General features: G+C 40.6%; 1 protein-coding gene across 2 annotated transcripts in view; it reads right to left on the bottom strand.

Annotated features, from left to right (window-relative positions):
* Window positions 1-14,145, bottom strand: part of MET (MET proto-oncogene, receptor tyrosine kinase) — a 68,726-nt gene that overhangs the window by 38,179 nt on the left and 16,402 nt on the right. For both annotated transcript variants that reach the window (XM_009961938.2, XM_086473047.1), the window contains exons 3-4: window positions 3,560-3,694; window positions 1,980-2,153 (exon numbers count right to left, since the gene is read on the bottom strand). In XM_009961938.2, coding sequence (XP_009960240.1) covers window positions 1,980-2,153; window positions 3,560-3,694 — 309 coding nt within the window. The remainder of the gene's footprint in view (window positions 1-1,979; window positions 2,154-3,559; window positions 3,695-14,145) is intronic.

Raw genomic sequence — 14,145 nt, 5'->3', positions numbered from 1 at the left:
GTGCTGAGCCAGCAGGGCTGAGCCACATGGGGAAGGCGAGCACCCAGCCAGCCCCACGCCTGCTCCCACCTCCCCATGTCCAGGGTGCGCTCCCCCAGATGAGTCCTCCCAGCAACTTCACAGGGACTGCAGAGGTGGCCTCAGGGACGCACCTCTTAGTCTAAGCATTTCTGCATGGGCTCCAGGTGCTTGGTTCTTAAAACTGCTGAGCGCACACACTCATAATTGAAATTAAAGAGAGCTATATGAGCTCAGCACCTCCAAAAATCAGAAACTAAGCAGTTCAGAGTCTTAAAAATCTTTGGAGGGGCATGGCAATATACAGCCACTGCTGGACAGTTTTGACAAGAAAAGAACATTAAGGGATGCTAGTGTCCTTGAGCTCTAGGAAAGACAAAGCAAACTGTGCAGGATAGGTGAGTAGCTTGGGTCTACAGAGGTATATAAAAACGTATCCAGACTGATTGTCAGTCTATCTGTTTGAATTGGTGATTCATAGTCTCATACAAACTAAGGCCAGAAAGGACTATTTGATCATCTAATACAGCCTTTTTGAAATAAATTTGTCCTGGTATAAAGGGAAAGTAAACTATTCACATTCTGCGTTAGCAATTTTTTTACATCTCCTTTGCCCAAAGGTAAATGGCAATAGAAGGCAAGGCAAACACCCCCGCCCCCTCCCTTCCCATCCATTTTGGGTTTGATTCTTATAACACCTCATTGTTTGTACACTGAGTTTTGCCTGTGTTAGTCCTAAATTTTGTATCTGAAAGGTGAACATGGAAAAGAAAGAAAACCCCAGTAAACATGTGTTTCTAGCTCTGTTTCTAGATTATTAGAAGTTTTGCCTGTCTACTCTTGAAAAAGTTTTTGTACATGAAATCATCTGCCTAGTTGAAATATATATATTATATATTTAAAAACTCCTTTTGTCTCCCTTTCTCTCTGAGAGGTTAGCACGTCAACCTTTCATCTCCGTTTACAAGTTGTATGCCCATAAAGGAAAATGTATTTTTAACTACATGGTGTAGTTTAAATGCACTAACAAAAGTAAGTGGGTATGAGCGCTACCAGAAAGGTTTATGCTTGTCCTTCCCTCAGTTTTCTAGTCCATTAACTGCCCTATAAACCCCCACCTTCACAGCTATGTCACACTTCACACGGGATGATTCGGCTGCTCATACAGCCAGCCAGTACGAATCCTGCATTAACCATATCTAAATTAAAACAGGAATGTGCCAGTGTGTCTCTCTGCTCATCCGTGTGGTTTTATTCTTGCACACCCTTGATGGGGTTTAGCCGACTGGCAGCAGCCTCTGGCTGTCTGCCGTCCCAAGGCGGTGTGCAGCTACAGGCTCATCCCCCTCCGGTGGACCCAGCGGAGCATGGAGCCAGGGACATTAGGAAGAAGCATCTCCCTGAGGGTGATGTCCTGGTTGACAGCCCTGTCGAAGAGCTTAGGTATGGGAGAGAGGGACGTTTCCCCACAGGGAAACACCACCTGTTCCTCCAATGCTGGAGCCAGCATGGAGGCGGATGAGGAGTGGGGAGCAGGGACCTCCTAACTGGGCCAGGCTGTGGCAGCTGTGGGCAGGAAGCGCTTTCCTCCACCTCCTCCCTTTGAGAGGGGTCTGAGAGGAAGGTGCCCCTTTTTGTGACTGGCCTTTCCTGTCAGACCCCTGCCGGCCTGGCTCAGACCCGTGTTGTTTCCCCACCACGAGAGCTTTGCAGGGCTGCGGCTCTCCCATGGCAAGCCAGGAGGATCAGACAGACCTGTCCACTGTGAGCCCCTGAGCCTGCAGCATCCAGGGAGAGTACGTGCAGCCAGCCAGAGGCTTTATGTACACCGAGGCCGAGGGGAAGTCGACGAGAGCAGACCCTTCATGTATCATAACTGCACAAAAATAAACAGGAAATGTCCGCAGAGTGCAGACCATGTTCTTCCCTCAGAGACAAATGCGAGAAATCCACCGTGTTACCTCATAAACCCTGGGCAAGCAGGTCTCCTGGGTCCAGGTGCCGCCGGGGCACTCGGGAGACCTGAGGCACTGGTGGCTGCACCAGCCACACTCCATGAAGGGAGGTGCCAGCAGGCACTGGCTGCAGGACCTGAAGTGATGGCAGCCCGGCCCCTTCAGCGGGATCTTCGTTATCTGTCGATGGAAAGAGATGATGCACGGATCCTTTTAATACACACACTAAGTGGCAAGGAGAGTCTCTATTTATGCAATGCGCTGTGGTGCTACTCAGATTTCAGATGTGCGAGCCGTGGTTTGACTTCTCTTTAGCTCAGTAATTATAGGATCTTATAAGTAATTTAACTGACATGATTTTAAATTCGCTTGGGAGAAACCCTAAAGGCATCTTAATGTTATATATCGTTACTACCAGCATCTGGTGTTTACAGCAAGATGGCATTTTTTGCTGATGGAAAAAGAAAACAGCAGTGTGTTCCTCCCAGTTCTGCGCTAGTTCTTGGAAAAAACAGTGCATCTCAGTATGTCTTAGTTCATACGTTTGTAAAAATAGGCACGATGGCTATTTCAGCTTTGGTGAGGCTGTATTAATACCTGTGACACACTTACAGCATGTGACTGCCCAAGTACTTGTTTTTTAACACCTATCATAAAAATCTATAATATCTATACCTAAAATATGAATTAAAATTATTTAGAATATCAGGATAGTTATGATAACAGATAACAGTCACTCTAAATATATAAGAATTATTTTTAGTCAAAATATTAAAAGTAGTATATAACTACATTACTGTATAAGTACATCATACTTCTTTATACTTCAGTACCTTAAACTTTTTTTGGACATTTTCTTGAAGATTACTCTTATAAATATCTCATACATTTCTAGTAAATGATTAATAACCATCTTTACTAATGGCTGCTATATTTCTGTAAATTCTTATAGAGCTCAAGTGGTCAATTTATTGCTTACGATTATGGTTTAGGATTATCTGTAATTTTATCTGCTGATGTTTTAAACCTATTCTACAATGCATATCTACTTATGACAATAGCATATTTACGACAGCTCTTGATCTTTTGTTAACCCTTTGTAGACCACGTGCTAAAGTAATTTTCAAACCTTACGATGAACAGACTCCCAATTTTGAACACACCCACGTAACTCTTGTACACACACCCCTCCCCTTAAAATGTTATAATGTTATGACACAAACTAACAAAAGCCAGGAAACTGTGAGCACCATTCTTTTCTTAAGCCATTGTGTGGTTTTTATTTGCAAGCACTTGAATTAAGGACAGGGTTTCAGCCTTAAAATTTGCATTTCCTGGCTTTTGTTGCTTTATATCACAGCTCTTACCTTATTTAAACATTTCTCAATATTAGGCTGTTGGTTCGTTTAGTAGGGGGAAAAAAAGTCTTGGAGGAAACTTGCCCCTCCAATGTTCCCAAGGGAATGGCAAGGCTGGGAGGATGCAGAGCATAAAGCAGTAGTGTGAATAGTTGCTCTTACTGAAAGTTGCTGCTCTGAAGGCAGGTTTACACAGTGCACAGAAGGATTAGATTATGAACCACTCACCTTTTTCCCAGTCACTACCAGGGTATAGCCATCATCTGCTAATGAATTCTCGACAACAACTTGAGGAGAGATGGGGTGGGAGTCTAGCTGAAAGCTGACATGTGGAGCTGTGGGTTCTGAACGGGAAACCACTATCTAAGAAAGAAATAAATTGGGAGAATCAGCAGTGTGTGCCACAAATGCATGCTGCTCAGAGGTCTTGTGTTCCTACCACTTCTCTGCTTGCATTAATTACTTTGCATTACATTGCATAATATTTTGCATAATGTTCCATCATGATCTGATTAAAGCGCTATAAAATCTCCTTTATTAACACAGCAAAATCGTGGCTGTTGGAGGATCCTCAAAATACATAGTATTTATTAAAGTATGAAGGAGTCATTCCATGTTTTCTAGTTCTTTGACGTCAGGTATTTACAAATCAACCGTAAAAAATGAAGATGGATCATTTAGTCAGCCCTGTACATTTAAGAAAGAAGAATTTTATCTACAAAGTCTATTTAAAAGAATCTTAAAACTCCAGGCCCTCACAAGTCAAAGATATTTCCATTTATTTTCGCTTTGGTCCTTCACTTTGAAAAGTAAACTTTACCCTGTGTCAACAGTATCTGGTCTGGATGCACGTGAGGCCATTAGAGGGCAAAGCCATGGCAGGCACAGGTTGTCGCTGTGAGCAGCACTACAGAGCCACAGGTATGCAGAGCTCAACTCCCAGAGCTGGTGACGTGACTATTGCTGCAGACAAGCTCCTTGCAAGACATCGCTGAGCACTTTGAGGTCTGGTCCTGCTGATTTCTGCAGGACAGAGCACTCAAAGCACCTCTTAAACGACAGGGAGAACTGGAGGCTTCTTTGGAAGTTGCTCCAAAACAGAAGCCTAATTTAGTTGTCCTGAAGCCCCTTTGCAAGAGTTCTGTCTCTCTCTCTCTCACTTGATTTTAGGAGATCTTAGGGAGATTAGTCACACCAGTATGAAATTCCCCCACCAGTCATCTCTCTGAATCTTGAGTTACCTAAATACTTCTGAGAACTTGGACCTATTCCTGCAAACACACGCTTAACTTTACTACTGTAACTTTGTTGACTTTAATGGGATGAGTCATGGCTGTTAAGCAGAAGCATAAAGCATCTGCAGATTGGGGTGGATATTCGATAGCGAGATTTTATAGGCTTGGGCCTGCAATCCAGAAAGATGTGTGCCCAAATGTGATAGCATCAGGCAACAAAGGCAGAGGATTGTTTACATGAGGGAAGATCATGTTCATGTTTCAAAAGCTGCATCACGTGTAGTTTACTTAAGGAATTTAGATAATGAACATTTGCTGAGAAGTTGAGATTCAATGGGTTTCATTATTTAAAAAGATTGAAGCCATTCTGGAAATAACTTGTATGTCAAATGTTTAATTTTTCACTATAATGAAGCTTTTCTTCTGACTCTGAAGGCAGCATCAGAACAGCTAGGACATTGACTTACACGATTTCACTGGCTTTTCGCACTGCCAAGGTCTTTCAACAAGATGGCTGACTCCAAAACTAGGCTTAGATATGCTGTAATTACAGCTGATGTTTTGTTGTAATTCAAGACTTAAATAAAATATATGAGCAGATTATTCATGGCAATAAGTGCTTCACGTCCCAGACAGTTTGGGGTTATAAGAGGCTTTTTTTTCTTTAAAATGAAGCTGGCTTTGTTAAAGACTTTGCTATGGGTTTGTTTCACAGTGCAGAAAGTGCAGCTTTTAGAAATCAATAAGGTCTGATCATTTTTGGTGACACAGAAGTATGGTCTCTGACTCAGTGTATTAGGGCATGAGCCCTGTTTTTATATTCAGGACAATGAAAAATAGAATGGACTGCAAAGCTGCATGAAAAAGCTTGATTAATGTTGGCATTATGGGGAGAGGTAGCACCACAGCTGCAAATACCTTTTTAGTTGATCATTAGCCGTGTCTCATCTCGAATACCCACTGCTATAAAATGCTAAGAATTCTTTTCTATCATTAATCCAGGCTTCCTCTTATTGCCAAGCATTCTTTCTGATTGAGCCACACTGTTAACCCTTTAAACATATCTGCATTGCAACCTCAGGACAATACATGAAAATTTGGATCTCATCTCTACAATCTTGGAAAAATTATCTGGTACTTTAAACACTGACCGACCTTTATTTTACTGAGGCTGATAGTCAAATCACCTGCTCAAAACCCAAGTGAACAGACTTTGACCTCATGACATATAGGGAGCTCAAATAACACTTCCTAACTCATTTGGGACTACGGAATAAAAGTTTGGAGTTTGCTTAGAACTAATCTACCAGCCTACAGGGCTGCTGTAACAGATACTAGATGCAAAAATGCTCTTTCTGGTCTATATAACTGTGCGGTTTTTGCACGCATCAGCCCAGTCCTTGAAATTCTATCTTACCCTTATCCAACATAATCCTGAAGAAAAAGGCATTTTGATGACAGCTTCTACAGCAGGAAGAAGAGGCTACTTAGGACTCCAGTGTCATTCTCAGAAACCTCTGATTTTTATTGCTTGGGACTGGGCTGGTATGCGTACAGCGTGGCTTTAATCTACCATGGACACACCACCATACAGGAGCTACTTCTACTGTGGAAATGGTTCAGTACTACAGGATTTCTTTTTACAAAGACTATAAAGTGCTGGTTTAGTTTTTTGGGGCTTTTTTTGTGGGAGTGGTGTTGGTTTTTTTTTACCTTTTAATAATTAATTTAATAAGCAAGCATTTCTGCAGAGCATAAGAGAAATGTGCCTGCACTCAAGCAGTTAGGAGAAAGGGAAGGTCTTGCACAGAAAAATAATTGACTAAAAGAGAACAAACAGGCTTTAGCAGTAAATGGTCAGTCCTTGCAATAGAGAGAAGTCACCAGAAGTGTTCTGCAAGGTGTCTGTGCTGGGATCCATACTGTCCAACATACCCATAAATGAGCTGGAAAAGTGGTTGAGCAGTCCAGTGACAAAGTTTTCTGATGATCTGAAGGTATTCAAGGTGATAAGGATGAGGACAGGCTATGAAGGATGGCAGAAGGACTTTACAAGACAGCATGTCAAGGCAATAAAATGGCAGGTGAAATACAATAAAGAAGATGAATGTAAAGCAGTCTATGATAGATAGTTCCATGAAAACATCATCTCACTGCTCAGCAGCAGTCAAAAAAACAAAATAAAAGCTTAAGAATTATTAGAAAAGGATTAGAGAACAAACTAGAAAATGTCCTGATGTCTTACAAATTCATGGCTTGCCCAAACCTTGAATTCTCTGTGTAGTTCTGTTTGCCTCATGTCAAAAAGAGTGTGTTAAAATGGCAAAAGGTTCAGAGAAGGGTAACAAAGATGGTAAAAAGGCTGTAATGAACGAAGACTGGGTAGGGTAGGTGTGGAAACGCTATGAAAAAGGCATACAGAATCATGAGTGGGTAAAGACCGACCATTTACTCTCTTCCAATAAAAGTACTAAACACCATCAAAAGTGAGAGTCAGGTTCAAAGCAAACGTAAGAATAAGACTTCCTAGCAATATGCAATGACCTACGGGACTCCTTGGAGAAGAATGTGCATGCAAAAGGAATACACATTCAAAGGGAAACTCCACATGTACATGGAAGGAGCTAAACAGACAAAACCCAATAGCTCAGGAAATCACCAGAATGGAAAATAGTTGGGAGTCTTGAAGCAGAATGTATTACATATTTTGCCTGGGTCCCTTGGCATACACTTGTCACCACTGCTGGAGACTGAGCACTGAACTAGACGGACACTTTGTTTAAACCCATGTGGCTCTTCTGATGTTCTTACAAATAACGCTTCTGTATCTATCTGATGTTCACTATCAGTAACTACAAACTCAGACGTCCTTCTCAAAGCAAACACAATATTTATGTCCCTCTATTTAAGAGAAAACTACACAAGTATGTGGTCTTTCAGCATAGCTTCCATAAAGATGACAGCCAACAGTTAATTAATTAATTTATTAATTAATATAATCTTTATACTGGAAGTCAGCTATCGCTTAATCTATGAACATTAAAATAATTAATTTAAATATTCTTTCGTTGCCATCAGCTAGTATTAATGTTAAGTAAGAAGACTTGACTCTAGATTCATTTATGCATAATATGGCAAATTCAGAGTTTAATAACTTGAGTTGAAAACCAGCATGCAACAGCTTCTTCTAAAAATCATTCTGAAGCTCAGTTCTGCTAGTCAGCAGGATTGAATTACAAATGTTAGTGTCTACATGTTGAAATATCTTCTGCAAAAATGAGAAGCCTTCTAAAAGCAATCTCATCTAAGTATCATATTGTTATTTTTCCCCTAGATGTCTGGCAGGTGTAGGCCATTATCCAGCAGAGATAGGCTCAGGGTTAACTTTATTGTGTAATGCCTCAAATGCCCTGGGATATGCAGCATAGCCTTGCAAAGGGCACATATGTAGCTCTCTAAATGCTGTATATCATTCTAATCCATGGAGAGTATAATGGATCTCCTCTGAAGAGTGCAAGCTTTTCTACTCAAACTGAATATTAAAACACGTGTGCTCTCAAAACAGTTATTTGGCACCAGGTGTAAGTTTTGGCTATATGGATTTAACATTCTGCAATACTTGGTATTTTTTTCTGAGAGCATCAAGATACATTCTTTACCACCCAAAGAACCGCTATTATAAAACTGTTAAAAGTTGAGCTATTTAGATGAAAATGTTACTTATCAAGAGTTTGCAACAGTTTTCTGCAGGTTTAAAATCTATAAAGTGGGAAGGATTGCAACTATTTACATTCCTACAAATGCACATGTGCACAGTTTGCGATTAGCCTTAAATAGGTCAGACTGCCAGTATTGGAAAGCCAGGTGAATTGCTAGACCACAGAGGCAAGACAGCAGCAGACCCCGAGGTCAACTTTTGCAATGACTCCATGGGCATCCCATGTTTCCTTCCTCCTTCTGGCTCTGAAAGGTTTTAGATCCATGCTCATGTATTTCTTGACCTCCTCGCACTTGCCACCTGTACTGGTGGGTTTTGTTACAATCACATTTGTCTAGTGGGGCAGGAACTAGATCAAAAGAAGGTTGATCAATTCAAAGGTGGAAATGGCTTCCAGTATACTATGGTATAAACTGGATTTGAATGACCACGCTGAAAGATGCAAAGCTCTGTACTTCTTTGCTCTGCATAACTCAGTTTTGCTGATAGGCACCATGGCTTTGAGCCTCAATGCCTTGAGTGGTAAGGCCTTGCCACTTTGCTGTTTGCAAGAGGAGAGCAATACTGAAGGCTTGGCTCTCTTCTTGCTGAATTCTGTGACAAATTTTTCCAAGCCTTGACTGCAGTTACAAATAAAAAGCAGATGTGATTATTTTTGTCTATACTAATTTCTGTAGCATGCATTATGTTCCCTGGCATATGAATCTATGAAAGCAGCTATGACACATGCTAATTTCTCTCTTTTCGGGGAAATGCAGTGTGTGTTAAAGTTCGGTGGTGGTGGTGATGTTTGTTTTCAATCATAAGTATTCCTGGGAAATGAGTGTGACTATCAAGTGTTCTGTCTACTTTGATGTGAAAGCCAACAGAGTCATGCTCGGCGTGTGAAAATTTCCTAAACCATTGATCTGTGAGAGCCCTGTCCCTATTCCTCATCAGACAGAATCAGGGGCACAAAATGAAACGATAAGGCAGGAGCTTAAGGAAACCCCAAAGGAAACTCTTCATCATTCCAAGCAGAATGAAATTATGGAAGTCACTGTCACAGCATACCATGGAGGACAAGACAACAAATGATTTCAAAAAACAATAATCAAAATTGATGGTAAAGGAGTGCATAAAGAACTATTAAATGTCAGATACGGGTGCAATTTCCAGCTCAGGGAATCTCTGGGCCACTGAGTGCCAGAATCAGGAGGTACTGGGAGAGGTATCTTTATTCTAACGCCATCATCCTTTCTTAGCTAAGAATCTGGTTAAAAACACTGGGATATAATGGGTCCCTAGAATAAGGCTTATTATTATTCTGTATTGTTTCATGTCTAAAAAGTGCAGAGAGGCCCAGAGGAGGGTGAGCGGCCTGTTGTGTGACGTGCTCTACTCCAACAAGGCCTATCTGTGCCATTGTGCCTTGGTTCTCGTGCCCTAAGCCATTTTCAGTCCAGAAACTGTTCAGACACGACAGTGCGTGACCATGTTTTGCTAACACTCGGCTTCTCAGCTAGAGCTGGCTCATGTCCAGCTAGATTGGACAGGACTGCAGCCAGCATGTGGCTGACTGCATCTCAGAGAGCGTGTAGACCCATGGGAAGACCCTCTTCTTACCTGCAGGAGTAACAGGACAGGTGTCCTACTGCCCCATGAAGATGAGAGGGCACATGGGGGAGCTCCTCACTCCACACACAGCTCAGTGCTGCCCCGCTGTGCACTGAATTTCACTGGTATAGTCAGAAGCATGAGATGGCCCTGCTGCCAAAAGTGCATCTGAAGAAAGCAGTTGCCCATAGTAGTTGTAAAAGGTACAGTGAAAACTTCTCTATCCCTCTCTTCCTCAAGAAGGTCACCAACAAGCAATGTATTTGCTTGGGCTTTACCTTGGTGAGGCCAGCTTCAAGCATAGGGAGCACACGCAGTATTCTGCTTCCAAACATAGTGTTATGCCAAAAGCCAGCCTCTGCATACGTCAAAGGCATCAGTCTCTTGTTCACTGCTAAGGCCAGACCAAATGTGAGCTTTTCGGAATAAATCTTGTAAAACTTTCCCATATCCCACTCTCCCCAGAGCTATCAGAAAGATTTCCCCTTCCTGAAGAACTTTGCTCCTTTCTTCATCACTCAAAAGTCACTCTCTGACATAATACCAAACTGCAGGCAGAAAAAAAAGATCACCTTGGAACTGAGCAAAAATAGAAGATATGTTATCTCAATGTATCATGGAGCGGGGTGTGGGGTTGATAAACAACAATTTCCCAAAATACTGGCTGGTAATAAAAGTGTCTTTTCCAGTTGTAAGTCGTACTCTCGGGGTAGCTTCCTTGGTTTGAGCAGAGTAAGGCTGCTTTACACCAGCTGAAAATCTGATTCCTCAACTATAGCATTGTGACTGGGTGCTGTTTTCTAATCAAATAACCACTGTGAAATACCTGATTCACTTTGCACCCAACAGCTGTACTTTCAGTCTGTGTTCCCAGTCACACTCTGAAAACAAGCACAATAAGAAAGGCCGAAACAGCTGCAACTTTTCAACAGCAAAAAAAAAGAAGGGGAAAAAAAAAGCTTGTTGTCAGGCTCCAGCTTAGGAAGGAAGTAAAACCATTTTTCTTTTCCGTCTCATGCATGTCAGCTGTCTTAGAAAAATTATTACTGCTCTGTTTTGTAACAGAAACTCCACAATATTTGGTAAACTACAAACTCCAATCTATTCATGGCCAAATACAGATTTTAACATTTCTGTTGCAGCCAAAACATGCTCAGTATGTCAATGGGCTGCAATTACTCTCCAGGAGAGCTTTGGAATTCACCTCCTGGCCCCAATTATCCTCCTTAAAAGAACTCATGAATCTTCTGTATGTGGACCAACCAGATCGATTTTATTTTAGTTTTAGATTTTGGCTGAAAAAAATAAACAGTTAGTGAAGGAGGCTGTATTTCCTTTCCTATTAGTATTAGTGCTTTCCAGAGATGTTTAAGTGAATAATTCTACTTAATTGAACTAAAAGCACAAGCAGAAAACAATAGGTGACTATTCCTTGGTTGGATAAAACATGCCTGCTTTTGCATTCTGAATTTTATTTGCTCCTCACATGACTGTTTTTAAATAAGCAAAACACAGGCTATATTCTGAATTGGATCATTGGTACAGTTTTGATGGGTAATGCTATAAGCTTCAGCGGAATCACTTGTCAAGATAGGAACTATTCATTGTGATATGTCTCTGAATACACCAAAACCCCAGAATCTGGTAGCCATCGTCTACAGAAGGAAAAACTTTGTTCTCAGAAACTACATGTTAAACCTTCTGTTGACTTTTGCACCAATGCTATGCTATAGGCATGTGCTAAAAAGAGAAAAATGGATGGAGATGGAAATAGAGCTAGAGATGAGAGGGCGGTAGGAAAGCAGAAGATGATGAGCAGAAGAAATGCAAAAGGAGATGGAAAGATGGCAAGAAAAATGAAAAAAAGAAAAGAAGGAGAATGGTTGGCTGCTGATCAAGTATAATGGAAGAATATGGGAAACATTTTCAAATAAATTTCTCTCAGGTTGAGTATCAGTCACTTTCTGCTGCACCTACTGGCTTCCACAGCATAGGCTTGGAGCTTCAATTCAATTTAGGCGACATGATCACTATGTTTTAAACATCTGTCTTTTTCCCCACAAAATGTTTCATAACAATTAAAGGAAACTCTAAATTAATACAGAAAAAATGTGAATTAAATGTTCATTACTTTCACAAAGCTGTTTCATATTTGGGCACTTCAGGGTGCGGTTGTTAGAGACAGAGGTACTGTAGTACTATTTCTTTTAATCTCACAGATGACTGCTAGTGCTGAAATTTATGTCACAAATTGTCTAAATATGGTAAGACTTGGTATTTCAGAGAGGATACAAGATGAACTGGATTCACTTGAAGGGCTGAGCTGATTTTCTAATTTTAGAAACCTGTATATGAATATTTTTTTTCTTTTGCTTTTAAATAATTGGCATGAAAATATGCTCACAAGATATTAATACAACATAAACAGTTTTAAACCAGGTTCTCTGATAGGTAGAATTTTGCAACTAATTTTCTCTGAAAGCATACCTGTCTCTGAAGGGATATAGTCAGCTTGAATAACTACAAGTTACAAGAGGTTTGCACAGGAAAATTCAATATTTGCATGTCCAAAGAGCTACAAATATGAGTGCAAATGACTGTGCAAAAGTGAGTTGAGTAGTAAGTGAAAAACTGAGGATTCTTTGCAATATGTTCCAGCAGATTTGTGAATGGAAAAAAAAAAAAGAACATCATTACATTTCTTTGCTAAAAAACGTGGGGAAGTGTTTGGAGATATATTTTTGATAAATTAAGCAATTGTTAGATTATCCTGATTTTTTTAACCCATTTTACTTCAGTAATGGTCATTTAATAGCTCAATTTTTAATGATCTCCATCTCATTGCAGTTAATAGCTATATTTCCATAGAAACACTGCAAATCTGCTTTAGTTGGGCATTTGCTAATGAACATATTTGAAAGCACTTCCTAGATAACATTAGTGGAAAAAAAAAAAAAGATTTAATGTAAGTGAACATTAAATTCTGCAAGAAGCTGTGTCTGCTATATCCTACAGACCTAGTATCCCTTCCAAGATCATTTAAAGGCAAAACAAATATGAAACTTTTTATTCGGAGGCAGTGTTTACAGGTAGTCAGTATGCTTATTCTCCTGCTGGTTGCACCAAACCCTCAAAGAAAGAACTCCTACTTATTACAATACGAGCCCAATGCTGACTTCCCCCTGTAGCTCCAGCCAATCTAATTCAATGATGAGAATATTTTCTCTTAATGGCAATGTGCAGTTTACACAATAGGCTTGCTTTTGATCTGTAACTGAACCTGGAATGGGAAATGTATTCTGGAAATATTTTAATTGTTCCTTGAGTTGGGCAAATGTCTGAATGAAGTGTGTGGTGCAGGACTTGAATGAATAATTTAAAGAATGTTACAAATAAAAATAATGCTGCCTCGTGCTTTCCACCAAACCTCCCTAAAAGCTTTGTGACAGCCCAGAAGAAATGCTGTTAGTACAACAGTCGTTATTAACTGTATTTGGTAGATAAGGAAATGGCTTCAGAAAGGTTAAACAAATTGCTCATGTTCGCTGTGTAAACCAGTATCTACATTTAAGAACAGAGTGTAGGTTGGTCCTGTGCTCAGAGTGTAGCTTTTAGCATTTGCCTTTCCTGTGCTGAAGACAAACTGCAGCTTAAAGCTACCAAGGTCATCATGGGAGTTCAGGTAAAACTGGCAGGATTGTCATTGAACGTTCTGTTAAATTTCTGTCTTTTAAGGGGAAAGAGAAACATGTTTTTCTCCAGTTTTTCATCTGTCCTTTGTAGTAAATCACTTTGATCTCCTTCCCTGTAGGAGCATTATGGATTTTGCATTATGGGGCAGGTTCTGTGTCCAGTCTGTCCAGAGGATAGAAGTTGGGGTATAGCATTCCCTTTGTCCACATATGCCCCCATATAATGGGGACAATATGTAACCCTACTTACTGCATGCAGTAAGGACAGAGAATAAGGGGGAGAGAAGAAAGGGAAGGCTTGTTTTTATGAAAAGTTACATGTGCTCAAGTATTTTCTAATGGAAGGTTACAGGAAATGGGAAAACTGAAAGGGCACAGCAACTGATGGCCTTCTCATCAGGTTTCAGTTAATGATGGCTGGGGGACAACACTACCAACTTTGATGATTCTCTACAGCCTACAGAGCAAGAAGGGCCAAAGACTGCCAATACATCAGGAAGTCCACTAGAAGACAAGTAATACTGGCAGAGTAAAAGGACATAGGTCCTTGGGTGCAAGAGGGATCCAGGCTGA

This window comes from Leptosomus discolor, chromosome 1, assembly GCF_034619465.1.
Source record: "Leptosomus discolor isolate bLepDis1 chromosome 1, bLepDis1.hap2, whole genome shotgun sequence".
Classification (NCBI taxonomy): domain Eukaryota; kingdom Metazoa; phylum Chordata; class Aves; order Leptosomiformes; family Leptosomidae; genus Leptosomus; species Leptosomus discolor.
Note: the sequence above shows the minus strand (reverse complement) of the source record. Positions and strands in the feature narration are given on the sequence as shown.